Source organism: Ciconia boyciana, chromosome 18 (assembly GCF_034638445.1).
Source record: "Ciconia boyciana chromosome 18, ASM3463844v1, whole genome shotgun sequence".
Taxonomy (NCBI): Eukaryota; Metazoa; Chordata; class Aves; order Ciconiiformes; family Ciconiidae; genus Ciconia; species Ciconia boyciana.
This window is the reverse complement of record NC_132951.1, coordinates 11,539,272-11,553,731: the sequence shown is the minus strand read 5'-3', so window position 1 is coordinate 11,553,731 and position 14,460 is coordinate 11,539,272. Positions and strand designations below refer to the sequence as shown.

The 14,460-nt window shown below is 57.1% G+C and overlaps 1 protein-coding gene across 5 annotated transcripts in view; it reads right to left on the bottom strand.

The window, feature by feature from the left end:
• Positions 1-3,991: 3,991 nt before the first annotated feature.
• The window catches only part of LRSAM1 (leucine rich repeat and sterile alpha motif containing 1), a 28,126-nt gene continuing 17,657 nt past the window's right edge, over positions 3,992-14,460 (bottom strand). For all 5 annotated transcript variants that reach the window (XM_072882932.1, XM_072882931.1, XM_072882929.1 and 2 more), the window contains 10 exons: positions 13,975-14,074; positions 12,962-13,049; positions 12,153-12,227; positions 10,526-10,606; positions 8,168-8,263; positions 7,475-7,573; positions 6,511-6,642; positions 5,988-6,069; positions 5,537-5,685; positions 3,992-5,040 (listed from right to left, as the gene is read on the bottom strand). In XM_072882932.1, coding sequence (XP_072739033.1) covers positions 4,915-5,040; positions 5,537-5,685; positions 5,988-6,069; positions 6,511-6,642; positions 7,475-7,573; positions 8,168-8,263; positions 10,526-10,606; positions 12,153-12,227; positions 12,962-13,049; positions 13,975-14,074 — 1,028 coding nt within the window. In that variant the 3' untranslated portion in view covers positions 3,992-4,914. The remainder of the gene's footprint in view (positions 5,041-5,536; positions 5,686-5,987; positions 6,070-6,510; positions 6,643-7,474; positions 7,574-8,167; positions 8,264-10,525; positions 10,607-12,152; positions 12,228-12,961; positions 13,050-13,974; positions 14,075-14,460) is intronic.

The following is a 14,460-nucleotide window of genomic DNA, read 5'->3' as shown; positions in this document are numbered from 1 at the left end:
GAAGTACAAAAGATAATCGTGGTGCACGCAGGGATCACTCACCTGGTTTTCTGTCAGGCTTTAGGGCAGAGGGGCCTCGGGCATCTCGCAAGGCTCTGCAGCAGCCTGGTCTCTCCGAAGCTGCCTGCATGGATGCAGGAGGGTGCCTGCTCGGCAGGTGTCCTAGCCCATAGCTGTGCCTGTTTGCTCTGGGTGTGGATTGGGGTGCAGGAGTGGAGGTTTGAAACTCGTCCCTCTGAAAAGTAGGCACAGCAGGTACCACAACCACTTCCCAACATTGGCATCTCCCTCTGCCTAAGCTGGTAGCTCCCAGTTTTTTTCTGGCTCGGTCTTAGGACCTAAAATAAGCCATGTTTGTCCTCTGTGCCCATGTGCACGCCTGCCTTGGGTGCAGGAAGGGTGAACGTGAGAAAGCTCTGGGCTCCCTGGGGGGATGGACTTGCCCCGTCCTGAGGAGGGGCTGATACCGCCGTGGGGGACTGCCAAGGGGCTGTTCCTGCTTCTGGGTGCTCCCTGGGGCCAGGAGGTGGGTGTACCGTGGAGGGAGGGACCTTGCTGAGGATGGGCCCGAGAGGGTGTTGCTGGGTGGAGATGGGACTCAATACCCCCTTCCCCCAGGGGCTGGAGGAAGGTGAGGACCCCCTCCCCTGTGCCCGGGCCCAGGCTCTCACACCCATCCCGTGCTGCTTGCTGAGAGCAAAGGTGATGCGTTGCTTTCTTGCAAAGCTCTCCCTGCCTTGGGTACACAGAAAAACAACTGGAGGCGGTGCTGGGCCAAGGTGTCTTTAATATCGCATGTCTCTGCGGGCAGTGCCCTTCCCCAGCTGCCAGGTCCCTCTGCGTGCGCCACACCAGGCTCTCTTTTCAAGGCGAAAGGGCTTTTTTAATTGCTTTCGAACAGTTTCACCCACAGAAGAGCAACGTGGGACCCTTCCCATCCCCTTTCACCCCGTCCTCGCTCCCTGAGGAGGTGGACTAAAGCGCAGACAGGGAATTTTCCAGCCTTTGGGATTGCAACAGTGGGAAAAGTGTGCGGCCCCACGCTGCGACTCCTGCTGAGCTGCCACTGTGGGGTCCGGAAGTGCCAGGAATATTTATAAACACAGCGTGAGCGCAGCCAGACCCTGGGGGGTGAAGGAAAGCTCTGCAATAAGTTAATTTTTAAGGAGCCTGATGCCCCGGGGCTTGTGTGTGGGGCAGCCAAGTGTCCTGCGGCCCCCACGTGCCCGGGCTGGATGCTGGGAGGTGCTGAGCCCTCAGCCCTCTCCCTGCCCACCTTGCTGGGGCCGAGCTGTCCGTGGCCTGAGAAGTCCCTGACCCACCGCTGGGTCCATCCTGGCTGTCCCAGGGGAGGCGGCGGGGGGCTGCGGTGCGGGACAGGAGCCCCTCTCCCCCATCCAGACCTACTTGAGGAAGACGAGCAGGAAGAAGGTGCAGACGATGAGGACGAGGATGCCAGCAGCGAAGCCGAGGCGCAGGTTCTCCATGGAGGCGAGCGGGGGCTGCGTGTCCAGCAGCAGCCCCCGCCCCGGCAGCCCCAGCACAAAGGCGCCCGGTGCCTCGGAGCTGCGGCGGAGGCCCCAGGGGGAGACCATGCTGCTCACCGTGAAGATGGGGGCGTGAGCCGCGCACGCCACCTCCATGGTCACGGAGCATGCTGAGGCTTGGCGAGCAGCTGGGGAGGCACCGCTGCCTTCCTCTTCCTCCTCCTCCACCCCGCGCGGAGTCCCGGAGCCCGGCGTCGCCCTGGGACCACCCGGAGCCAGCTCAGGCACCAGCGTCACCATCCTGCAGAAGGGGCAGCTGACGAAGGCGATGGCGGCGGCGCGGCACACCAGCTTGCGCAGGCAGCTCAGGCAGAGGGAATGGCGGCAGGACAGCTGCTGGGGTGCTCGGCCGCCCCCAGCACCCCAATACGCCTCGTAGCAGATCCCGCACTCCCCGCTGGTCTCTGGCCCCACTGCCATGGCACTGCGGGGGAGCACAGCCTGGCTGCCGCAGCTTTTGAAGACGGGAGGCAGGCGATGGCCGTGCTCTGGGAGCTGTGGGGGGGCAAGGGTGGCCACCCCCTGCTGAACTTCAGTCCAGCCCTGGGGTGCTTGGCAGGCACTGGACCGGCACGCTCCTCCTCCGCTGCCCTAGGAAAGGTGCTGCCCCAAAAAAACCTGCTGCTTTTTTTTTTTTTCCCATTTCCCTTTACAAATCCATTATATTCACACCAAACCTGAGGCATATTTGTCACCCGGCACAGGGGATGGCCCTGGCCAGCGACCAGTGCAACCATCTCGGGGTTCAGGCCGGCCTGGCAGGCAGGGATGTGCCATCGGCCATCACCACGTGCCTGCGTGCCAGGCCGACCTGAACCCCGAGATGGTTGCACTGAGCAAAGAGCGGCTGCAGCCCCTGCACAGCTTGAGGTTGGATGTGGGCGAAGGGCAGGGATGCTTTTTTTTTTAATTTCTTTTTTATTTTTCTCCCCAATCACTGAAAACACCTGAGCACGGCCCAGGGCGACACAGGGCATCGCTTGGTGGGGACAAGGTGGCAGTCCCCAAGCGCCAGCTGTCGTGGTGTCCCCATACATGGCTGAGCGGGGTTGGCCCTGCAGCTACGTGGGGCTGCGGTGGCCCTGGGGACGAGGGGCAGCCCGGCTCTGCCGACGCTCCGGGAAAAGCTAGCACTTATTTACGGGCAAGCAGCAGACCTTGCCCTGACCTCCTGTCACTCATTACCACCCCCCAGCACGGCCCAGGGGCACGAAGGCAATCGGCAATCGCTGACTGCTGGCACGCTGGGGCCGGCGGGACGGGACGGGATGGGATGGGAATGGGACGGGATGGGAATGAGGATGGGACGGGAATGGGGATGGGACGGGATGGGGATGGGACGGGATGGGAATGAGGATGGGATGGGGATGGGATGGGACAGGACGGGAGGGAGGGGGCAGTTTGCAGCGTCACTGCTGCTGGGCAGGTCTTGGGGCAGCAGGCAGAACCCGGGTGTCTCTCCTCCCTCTCCCGCCGGGTATGTGGGGATCCCAGCGTGGTCCCTGGCTGCCCTGGGGGAGTGGGGTGTGGGAGAGGCTCCCTGTGGGGCTGGAGCTCTGGAGAGGATGTCTGGGACCTGCCACCCTCGCTGCTGACCCACCGCGCTTCATCCCCTGGCAGGTCGGCATCCGGCTCCTTCCTCCTCCCTGATCCCGCGGAATGCCGAGCACCTCCGCTGCCTGCGCCCCGGCTGGGCGAGGGGAGGGGTGCGGGCGGGTGAGACCCTCCGAGAGCCTCCCTGCCTTCATTCAGGCGTCCCTGCCAGGACTCCCCTTGCTGTACCCCAGCTGCCAGCTGCTCCTGTGGGTCCCCCCTTGCCAGGTCCCCACCCAAGCACCCAGCAAGGCCCTGGATGGGACCTGCCGGTTCCTACGTGCTGCAGCAGCTCAACATGAACGCAGAGGCTGCAGAGGGGAAATGTCCCCGGGGCTGTCCCCAAAGGGCTCAGCCTTGGCCACGCAGACCTGGCCCGGCTCTGCACTGCAGCACATCCCGTGGGGTTTCTGGTGGCACACGGCGCTGGGCACCGGCCACCGGCCACCTCCATGGGGCCGCACATGTGCCCCGCAGGGACACTCTGCACGGGCGTAGAACATGTGAGGTGACCCCAGCAGAGCGTCCAAGGTCTGCCCCTGCCTGCAAGTCCCCAGGGCTGCTCTGCAGCGAGCAACACCCTCAGGGAAGTCCAAGATCCTCAAATTGTTCCCGGTGTGACGTGGGAGAGGAGGAGGTGACACTGGGACAGCCGGGCACGTGGCGGCTCTGCCACTGCTCCACAGCCCCCGGCTCTCAAGCCTCCGCGCCCTGCCAGAAGGAAAAAGGCAGCAACCAACCCCCAGCAGAAACCAGCTGCTTTTTAATAGCTTCTCCCGGGGGAAGGGCTGTGGTGGGACCGGGCTTATCTCTGCATTTTATACTTCAAGGTCAAGAGACAAAAGACTGACTGGGATCTTTACTTATTAATGACAATGGAGAACTACCCGCACACCAACGCACAGGGGCCATGCGGAGCTGCGCCGCGCACAGCCCCAGCCCCAGCCCACCCGCGCGCTGCTGGACTCGTGCTGGCTGTTGGGTGGCAGCAACACTTTCTGCACGCGTGTTCTTTGGATGAGGGATCCCACTGGGCTCCTCTGGCCAGAGCGGGTCCCTCCAGTCCTGCATCTGGGGCCGCTGCAGGCTCTCCCCTACAACAGGAGGACGAATTAGGGGTCCGCTGTCGCCCAGAGCTCCTCGCTCTGCCCTGGCATCCGCTGCCCGTGGCTGCAGCCCACCAGTGCCCCAGACACGCTCCCGCGGGTCGCCAGAGCAGAAGCCCCAGACCTTTGGCATGACGTAGGTGCGAGGCACTGTCAGCACCCCAGAGCATCGCGCACCCCCGGCTGAGTCCTCCCACGGCAGATTCACCGGCCTCTGGGCAACAGCACTCGATGCAGGAGCACGGCAGTGCCCTGGCTACAGCAGAGGAGCTGCAAGGTCACAGTGGCTTCAGAGACGGCACTAACTGTGTCCCTGCTGAGCGAGGGGCATTTCCGAAGGCAAATACATTAGCCAGAGAGGAGGGGCCACAGGTGCACCCAGCTCCATCACCCAGTGCTCCCAGGCAAGAGGACGCTGGGCGGGCAGGCAGGAGGAGGGGACACAGATGGGAACCCAAGGCAGAGGCTGAGAAGCCATCAGGGAACATGGAGGGTGCCGAGACTGCCGGGTGCAGCCAGCAGCCAGCCCGGGGCTGTGCACGGGGAGGGCAGCGCTGGCCATGCTGTGCAAGTGTCTGTTTAATACCGACATGGAGTAGAAGGGGGTCATTGCCCCAGGAAGGGGTGACGGAGGCGGTGCCGGGCAGCCTCGCCTTTCTCCGCCCTGCCTAGCCGCTGTGGAAGATGCGGATGCGCTGTGTGATGTCCTTGCGGCACAGGGGGCAAATGTGCAGCCGCTCGCAGCAGGTCTGGCAGCAGCAGACATGGCCGCAGGGCAGGAAGATCATCTGGGTCTGGGGAAGAGACAGAGGAGAGGACACAGAGACTGTTGCTGTCCCGTAACACTATCACAGCACCGCCGTACTCCAGCGCAGGAGGAAATGGGGCTGGAGGAGACGGGGATCACCCAGGGTGTCACAGCATGGGAGGCAGAGCCCCGCACCCTGATCTCCATCCCCGGGCACGGCCCCGTGCTGTGTGCGCACAAGGGCTGGGCCACGCAGAGAGCATGAGTGCAATGGGCCCGAGGGAAGGACACGGGCCAGGGCTGGACCGAGCGGCCCCGTGAACTCTTCCCACAGCTGCTGTGCGGCACAGGAGCTCAGCCCCCGTGCCCTGCCCCCATCCCCACGGCAATGCCTAAGCCAGGCTGCGCCTGGGAGCCGCAGGGATGAGCATCCAGGCATTGCCCAGGGCCAGGCTGGGGACGCAGATATGGGGGGATGTGCTGGATGCTGCCCTCACTCCACCTCCTCCTGCTCCAGCACCACGCGTGTGCTGGGGTCTCACCTCCTGCTCCATGCAGACAACGCACTCTGACTTCTTCTCGTCCCACTGCAGCGGCGGAGCCGTTGGGACCACAGGGCTCGGAGGCTCCTCGAAGGGAGCGCTGGGTTCTGGGGCTGCAGGGACCTCGGCATCCACCGTCCTCAGCAGCTCTGCAACCACAAGCAGGAGGTCTGAGCACGAGGAGAGCTGCCCGTCTCCCACCCACCCAGCACACATGGGGATGGCTGCAAGCAGATGGGAGCTCAGGGCTCCGATAAATAAGCAAGTCGTCGGGACTGGTTTGACAGCGCAGCCCGAGCTCTGCCAGCGGTCCCTGCCTCTCCTACTCACACACCAGCCTTCCACGGCTCCGCTCCCCAAAGGGAGGCATCTGGCCCCGCAGACCTCCCCGTTCAAGGCTCAGGTACCTGCTGCGAGTGTCAAAGACTCGGTGGAAAAGAACTGGTGGTACCTGGGATCGTCTTGGCCACAGCCAGGATCTCCTGAGCTCTCTTGAGGATGGCACGCTGCAGGCCAGCCTCCGTCACGCCGATCTGCAGTGCAAAAGGGGGGCTGTTAGCTCTCGGAGGGGAAAGGAGGAGACACATGTCCCCAAGGGGACACTGTGAACTCTTGGGCTTTGCTGGCAAGACCCAGCCATGCCAAGGGAAGCACCTCTGCCAGGTGTCAAAGCCAGATAAGGGAACTCCCCCGGTGCCATTTCTGCTACAAAGGGCATCTGAGGGATGTCGAAAGACAGAGCCAAGCTACAGCTCACCCTGCAAGTGTTCTGGGAGAGCTCTCGCCTACTCGGACGGGGCACAGAGCAGCACTGGCACCTCTCCCTGCTGGGAGGTGACACACCAGGAGCACCAACACTCCCTGCTGCCAGACCATGGGCAGAGCCATGAGCACGGCTGGGCTCAGAGCACGGGCAGGTTCAGTCCCAGCACAGAGTCGGTCTCGTCCTGTGCTGTGTATCTGCTGTCTCGTACCTTTTCCAGGTCACTGGCGGTCATGGTGCTGAGCACTTGCAAGGATATTCGATGGTGTGCAAAGACTGGCACGTACTGTTCAGCAGACAGCTCAATTAAAAGGTTCACCAGCTGCCGCTCCAAGCCCTCCTCCTGCAAAACACAAGGTGAGCTCCCAGACTTCGCTCTCGAAAAGAAGCACGGGGACAGGCAGCAGCAAGGCTGGCAGCGCAGCCAGGCACTCTGCTCATTCCTGCCCTCTGCCCTGCTTGAAGCATTTTGCATCCCTGAAGACACTGAAATTTGAAAGCCCAACAGCCGGAGGAGCTTTGGCCCTAGGCATTTTATGAGCACAATTCAAAATGCTGTGTTTTGCGAAGAATGAAACAACTGTTTTGGCAGCCGATGCCTGCAACAGCACCTGCTTTGCAAACTCGAGCCGATATGCAGCACGGGCAGAGCTCAGCTCCATCCCTTTGTGGCCACCCCCACAGGTATTTTAACAGCACAAAGTCCCCGGCTCAATACGTTAGGGCAGGAATGGACAGGAGTTGCTGCATTCAAATGGATTTGCAGGGGAAGTTGGGGAGCCAAGCGGAGCTGTTTGGGGGTTTAGCTGGAACAAAAAGCCCTGCCTGGAAGGTGCTCAGAGTCCTCTGCTCCTGGCAAGCAGTTTGATGGTGGGATGGCAGCTCCAGCTGGGAGACAGCTGAGGTACCAGCTCCTTACAGACCTGGGCAGCCCCATAACCTCCAACGTACAGGAATGAGAGAGGGCTGCTGGGCAGCCCCGCTCAGAGCACAGTGGCTAAAAGCAGGGTGGCCCGGGGTCTCCCTGGCTTGTCAGCCTGTGCGAGGGGTCTGTGCCCTGCTCCCTGCCTTAGCTGAACCTGTGGGTCCAGGCAAGGCTGCCTTCGCCCCCCACCCCGTGCTCTGCAGAGAAGAGCACAGCTACTGTGATTAACTGCATTAACTGCAGCAGCGACCTGGAGTTTCAAGGAGAGGGGCTTCTGGTTCAGCAGGCGCTGGTACTGGATCAGCCAGTAGTTCTCCTGTTTGGTTTCGCTCTTTGCCTCCATTTCCATCTGAAAAACAAACTCATTAATTCAACAGCCCGAGGTAACGTTGCAAGTGGTATTTAGGGAAGCTTGAGTTGGACGTGTAGGAGGGGAAACCAACAGCCTGGGCCGTGCAGGGCCAGTTCAGAGCACTGTGATGGGCACAGCTATGGTAAGACGGGCATTTCTGGCCTTCTGCAGACCGGTCTCACTTTGACCCCCCACAGCCAGTCCAGGGTTGTGCATCCCCTCCACTCACTTTGCCCCAGACACTGGAGCCTGGTCTCCTGAAGCTCAGGAGAGTCTGGAGGTCTTCAGGATTACAAGACCACATGCAGGACCCTTGTGGGATTGTGCTCCTCACCCCCTACAACTCCCCTTCCTGATGCGGGAGATTGATGATGATGATGGTGCCTCATACTGCACCAGGGAGTGGCACTAACTGTGCCCCCGAGAGCTTGCATGAGCCCTTTCCGAAGTTAAATTAGTCTCTGGATCTGGACACAACCCCCAGAGCCCTCCTCTGCTCCCCTTTATTCCCACACTGGCCCATGGACTCTCTCCCTGCAGCCAGCCCATGTGCTTCCTCATCCACAGCACCTAATTAGGGGCCTTCGTTACCAGTATTTGTCGCAGTTCTTCTTCCCTTTGCTTCTTTTCTTTGAGCAGCTGCTGCAGCAGGTAGCCGAGTGCTTGGCGTTGCTCTGTGATCACCCCCTGCAACAGAAGGACTCTGGCACCCACATCTCCGCACCATACAGCTGCAAGCAATCACCCTCCCCTGATTTCCAGCAAAGCACTTACCATACCCAAAACAGTCACAGCAGACGTGGAAGCCCTGTGCTCCACAGGCCCTCAGCCCGGCTGAGCAGGCAGCCTGAATCCTCTCCTAGCAGCTGGCATGGCAAACTCAAGCTGCACCCATTTCTTTCGGTCCTGCACTGACCGTTAGCCGGTGGTGCCAACCCCCAGCACACCCCGGGCAGCCCCAGACCGCGCTGGCCTGCAGCAGATCTTCATCACTCCATCAGAAGCTCAGTCAATGGCATTACAAGTGTTCATCGTCCCCCTCCTTAACTGACAAAGACCACCTGAAACCAGGTCTAGAAGCCTGCAGGTAGGCGGGACAGGTAAGGTAGCAACCTCCCCACGCCTTTGGGAAGCTTGCTTTCATTGGGGTCTCACCCCAAGCACCGCCAGATACCAAGGCAAGGTAAGTCATCGCTGCAGCCACACCGCTGGGAAACGAGGAGAGGTTAATTGTCTCAGGAATGTCAGACCATGTGGCATCTCTGCGTGGGTCAGTCCCAGCTAGCTCATACCTGCTGGGAGGATCATTAACTGAGCAGAGGCCAGTAGTCATCGGCCACAAGGACTTCAGATGTCCACGGACAAAGGGACAGGATGTTGTTAAAGGGCTGACAGAACTGTGGACCCTACGCAGGGACAAGGTCCTCTGTTTAAGCAGGAGACAGGAACGCCTGCCTCTCACAGGCAAAACCCACCATCAGCTGATGAGAGATGCTTTGCCCTGATGGAGGCAGGAAAGCTCTTCTGCGTCAGGACCTCCACAGAGGTCAGAAGGACAACTAACGACACGTGGGAGCTCTCCAGACGAGAAACCCAGGCAGCTTCAGCTAACCCTGAGATGAGCTCTCCTGCCCACCCGCGCTGCGGACACCCCACTGGGATCGCTCTCTCCCAAACTGACCTTGCAAAAGACCTGTGCAAACGCCTCCCTTTCTCACTGCGCTTTTGGTTCTTCCCGCTTTCCAGTGATTTATCAAGTCCATTACTAAAGCACCTCTATATTGGGGGGGGAAGCAACTGTCTGCTGCACGGGAGGTATCAAGCATGACTGCAGAAAAGCTTCTGCCAAAGCACTTTGTGGGCACTGCCTGTGCGCTGGGGGGGGGCAATCACAGCAGGGAACCTTTGGGCTGCAGACTGTCAAACGGCCAGGGGTACTCAGAGAGATGAAGCTGCTTATGCCTTGTTTCCTAGTGTCCAGTGCTGAAGTTGCAAACGTACCGTGCTGCCTGCTGGGCTGCAGACGGGTACTAGGGCAGAGCCTCGTTTCCTGCGCTCCTCTGGAGCTCCTGTGGTCACCTAACAGGAATCGCCCAAGTCCTGCGTCATCCGAACTACATCTGCCTGGGGTTCCTTGGTCTTCCCCGCATGAACTTTGGGCAGTCCCCCACCATCAGGCCTCCAACAGTGCAGCGTTACAGGGAGGAGCTGCGTGAGCTAAGGTAGTGTATCCCAAATGGTACACTTCAAGGTGTCCAGCACAGGGCTCAGAGGCAATCCTGTCTTAAGTCAGCACTTACCAACCTGCTGGGTGCACTACTCTTGGAAAGTACATGGTGTTTGCTACTGATTCCGGGCTCACTAAACAGGTGACCTAACCTGACAAATAGCACACGCAAGAAAACAACTGATGCAAAGGCGTAATAACAAAATTTAAAGCCAAGCTGCTTAAGCCAAACTTGACACTCCTCAATGTGTGACTGCTGATGAAGTCAGCCCATCGAATGGTGGGATGGTGGGGCAGAGCAGCCTGGGAGACAAGGCTTAGAAATGAAGGGGGAGAGCTGACAGCCGTCACTGGCAGGTATTTAAAACCAAAACACAACACAACAGTGTAAGGAGCCATGCGATGCGCAGCAGGCAGGTGTTTCTGGGACAGCCAACAACTGGATCATAAAATCCTTCCCCGCCCAGCAAACCTGGAACTGCCCGTTGCTATCAGGGCCGGCTCGTTTGTCTCTCCCCTGAAAAGGCATCGAGATGTTTAGGAGCAGCAGCAATGTTCCCACGTTACCACGACAAAGAGGGTTTTGTGGTGTCCTGTGGGTAAGTACCCTTCTGACTAAGCATAAAACCATCTGGAAACTGCAAGGAGCAAAAGAAGCGAGTGGAGCTTTTGCGATCCCAGAGCCGAGAGAGGGTGGTGGGGCAGTCCAGAGCCCTACATACCTGCAGCGTCTCTGTGTCCAGTTCTTGCCTCTTTAACTCCAGCTGTGTCAACTGCAATAACTCTGTTTCTATTAATTTAATCTAAACAGAAGATGAAACATTTTTTACTGACATTTAAAATGACTTTAATTTATGCTCTTTTAAAATGAGGTCTAACTGCTGCCCTAGGAGGGACGGCACTGCAGAGCCGCCCAGAAGTTTGGGGAGCCTGCTAATGCCCTTCCGTGATGCATGCTTTTAGGGTCGCTCTTCATCTTTTGCCTGAGGAGCTGTCTCCCCCCGCTCTCTAATTGTCTCTCTACTCTGAACACCTTCTGTTCAAGTCTGGAAGCACATTGCAATCAGTTTGTTCAGCCAAACCTTTTGCAGACACTCTGGAAGGCAGCAACTGATTGTCAAAGTCCTCCTAGCACCACCGCTCAAACTGCAGCTTAACTGGGGCAGGGTCCTGGTTTCTAGAGGCTCCAGCAAACCCCATAACGACACGTGCTCTTTCAGGTGGGGCAACTGAGACACAGAGAGGTGAAGTGAGTTGCCCAAGATCCCACAGCAAAGCCAAGATGAGAGCCCAGCTCACCTATCTGCCAGGCCATCTACCATCCCCAGGCCACGCTGCTTAACGTGTGCCACCGACCACGAAATTCCTGCTGACACCGGGGCTCTGCAGCAGGCGGTACCCGTGGCTTCTGCCCGTTCACTGCCTGTGCAGGATGCTGGTGGGGTGGGCTGGATTTCAACAGTAAAAGGTCCAGCCATGGTATCAAAGAACAAACTCCCTTTGTTTACAGAGCAAGTACAAGCAAACTGCAGGACTCTTATTGATGAACTCAAGCAATGGAGAGTTGTTAGACTCATCTCCTGGATTGTCCATGCACAATCCATAGGCTTCTAGGAGAGACTGGTCACTGAGTGACTCAACATGTCCAAGCTCTTAAGCTTATCCACCAACTCCTGACCTGTGACTTTTCTGCTAGTGTCAAATCAGGAGAGGGGAGATTCTGGAGCACTGTGTCAGAAACCAGCCACCCATCTTCGTGCATCAACCACCGCTACTTCCCCATCTTCGTGCATCAACCACCGCTACTTTCTCCACCAGCTCTTGCTCTCCCCCCCAACTATCGCATTGCACCTTCTGCAGGATGGAGCTCAGAAAGGCAGGCTGAGAATGGGAAAGAAAAGGTGAACTTATGGCTCAAGGTGCAGTTCTGATGTGCTGGATGGAGATGCAGTGGACTCATGTGGAAAAGCAGGCCTGCTAAGTACACAACCTGAAGGAAATCGTAGTTGCAATTGCAGATCACGCCCACGGAGCCAATGCAGGTCTGTCCTCTAGTGACCACTCTCCAGCACTTCATCCACATTAGTGCCGGGATGATTGAAGCAATGGCAATTCCACTACTTCCACGAATCTAAAATCTGCATTGACACTCCCTCCTACGGAGCTGGGAGATCGTAGTTTAACCGACACTGCCCAACGCTTTGTTACAGAGCTCTTAGCAATACAAGAGCTCTTCATTTCCTCCAGACCCTGCTCTATGCTCACACCACTTTGATCCTCCTCAGAAGTGTCTCATCGAATGGCAGTATGAGCTGAGTAGATGGTTGCTCTTTCCTCTGTTGCTCTCACCTGGTTCCTGATCTGCCTGTGCATAAGATCCTTCTTCACCTGGAGAGCTTCAAAGGCAGCTTTCTGCATCTCAATCTAAGGGACAGGCAAAATGCTGCTTAGTGAGGTTGTGATGCAGCTGCCACTGGGCTAAGAAACCCTGTTACCTTGCAGTGACTCATGCACAAACGCCTGAACAGTGCTTACTCTGGGCAACAGTGTCCTGATTACACCATGACTTAGATCCCACAGTCCCAAAAGGTAGAACCCACTTTACAGACAGACACAGAAGTTATATTCACGTTCTTCAAACACACATTTTGAATGCTCTGTATGAACCCCACCTCTCATTTTCAGCAGCACTGAGCACTCAGGCTGTGCGACAGGGCATGGCTGCCCAGCACTTCTGAAAAATGAGCTGCAGAGGTCTCAGGTTCAAAATGAGGTATTCAAAAGGAGCAGAGGCTTTGAAAATGCTTCCTGTAGGCAGCTTGCCCCAAATCACCCAGGAAATCTGCCAAAAAGATAGGACTTCTGTCTCAAAATCCTCTCTATTAATCATCAGACCAGTTTTGCTTCCCATGGTCCGTGCTGCTGTCTTTTCTGAAAATTTTCTCTCTAGTTAAAAAATAAATACATTTTTCTTTCAACCACCCAAGTCAGTTTGTTAGAATACCAGAGATTCTCAAAGTTTAGCATGTAGTGTTAAATAAAGTCATTTTTGCATGCAGCCCAGCCACCGTTGCTCCTGTGATCCACTCTTGATCCTGCTTTCACGTGCAGTTGCTTTCCCTTGATCCCCCCCGCAAGCAGTTTGCTCCCTTGCCTACCTCCTGCAAGATCTGACTAACAGCTTTGTTCTGATCCAGCTGCTGCCAAGCCAGGATTTGCTGGAACTTCTGATCCGTCTCAGCTAGGCTGCAAGAAGATGGATTTGCCATGGAGTTACTGCTGGGTCTGAGACTCTTGACGCAAATAAGAGGAGAAACAGGCAACAGGGAATCCAGGAATGGATAAATTTGTTACTGAACAAGGGTGAAGAGCCGTGGCACTGCACAGCTGAAGGCTGACAGATTTAACGCCTCCTTCCCTACAACCAAACCAAACCTGCACCACAGAGCAAGCCAGAGCAGAAGCACCGCTGCCTGCATCTGCACAGCTTGAAGTCCAAGCAGGTGCTGCTGCTGCCCCAGCAAGCTGCTCAGGTGATGAATTTGCACGTTGGCATTCTGCACTGGAAAGAGTGTGCTGATGAAGGCGACCCAGACAATGTGGCCATACATTGCCTGCACTTGCAGGCAGGACCGAGCCTGCCCGCAGGTCACAGGCACACAAGGTTGTTTCTGTTCAGTGCCAGATGCTGCCAGATTAAAATTTCTCACCTTCTTGTAAACAGAGGGGGCCAGAATGCACTCTGTACCTATAGTAATGCACCAAGTCCTATGTATATACAAATAGTATCCTTGAGACAACCCTGGGAGGTGAGGAAAGGAGTTCTGTGCTAGAGTTTGACACTGAACTGGATAACAAAACAGGAAGAAGACCAGTCTTATTTCACCCTCCACATTTAGAAGAATGTATAAAGTAAAATAATAGCATAAAAAAGTGATAGTTCATCCAAAGTATGATTAATGTGCATATTCTTGTGGTTAGAAGGTGACTCATTTAATCACGTTTGACAGTTTCTTTAAATCGCATTGTCACCTGCTCTTACACAGCTGTCCTGCTGCATTCCAGCAGCTGCAGGAGTTCCTGGGTGTATACACGGGAATTACACCGGGGACTGCTGGAAAGAAAGGGACTTTACAACAGTACCACCAGCCCCAGACATCTCCCACTGTACCTGGAGCAGGCCTGGTTGACAAGGTCTTGCCGACGAGACTCGTAGGCCATTTGGATGAGCTTGTTCTTGTAGCTCTCAGCCAGCATTTGTTGCATGGCAGCTAGGAGACAGAAGTGCTGTCAGTCTGTGTCTCAAGCGGGTGTCTAGAGCAGGCACTTGTCTACCACTGCTGCTACAATCACTCGCAATCAACAGTGCCTTCTCTCTCGTTTCCAACCTGTCCTTGCTTTTTCCATTTCATTTGTTCCAGAGCAGACCATTCAGCTGCAAGAATTGTAGCTAGCTATTGGGAAATTAGCAGAGCAAACGCCACTCTGCCCGTGCTTGCATCTCTTCAGCACTCAGAGGAGCCCAGTCAGTGCCTACTGACCCTCAGGTGGGCTGCAGCTCTGCCCGTCCCACTGCGAGTAACGCATCCTTGGGGTGACAACACACCTACCATCTCCCTTGCAACCCCAGCAGATCTGTTCATGGTCATCATGAGCA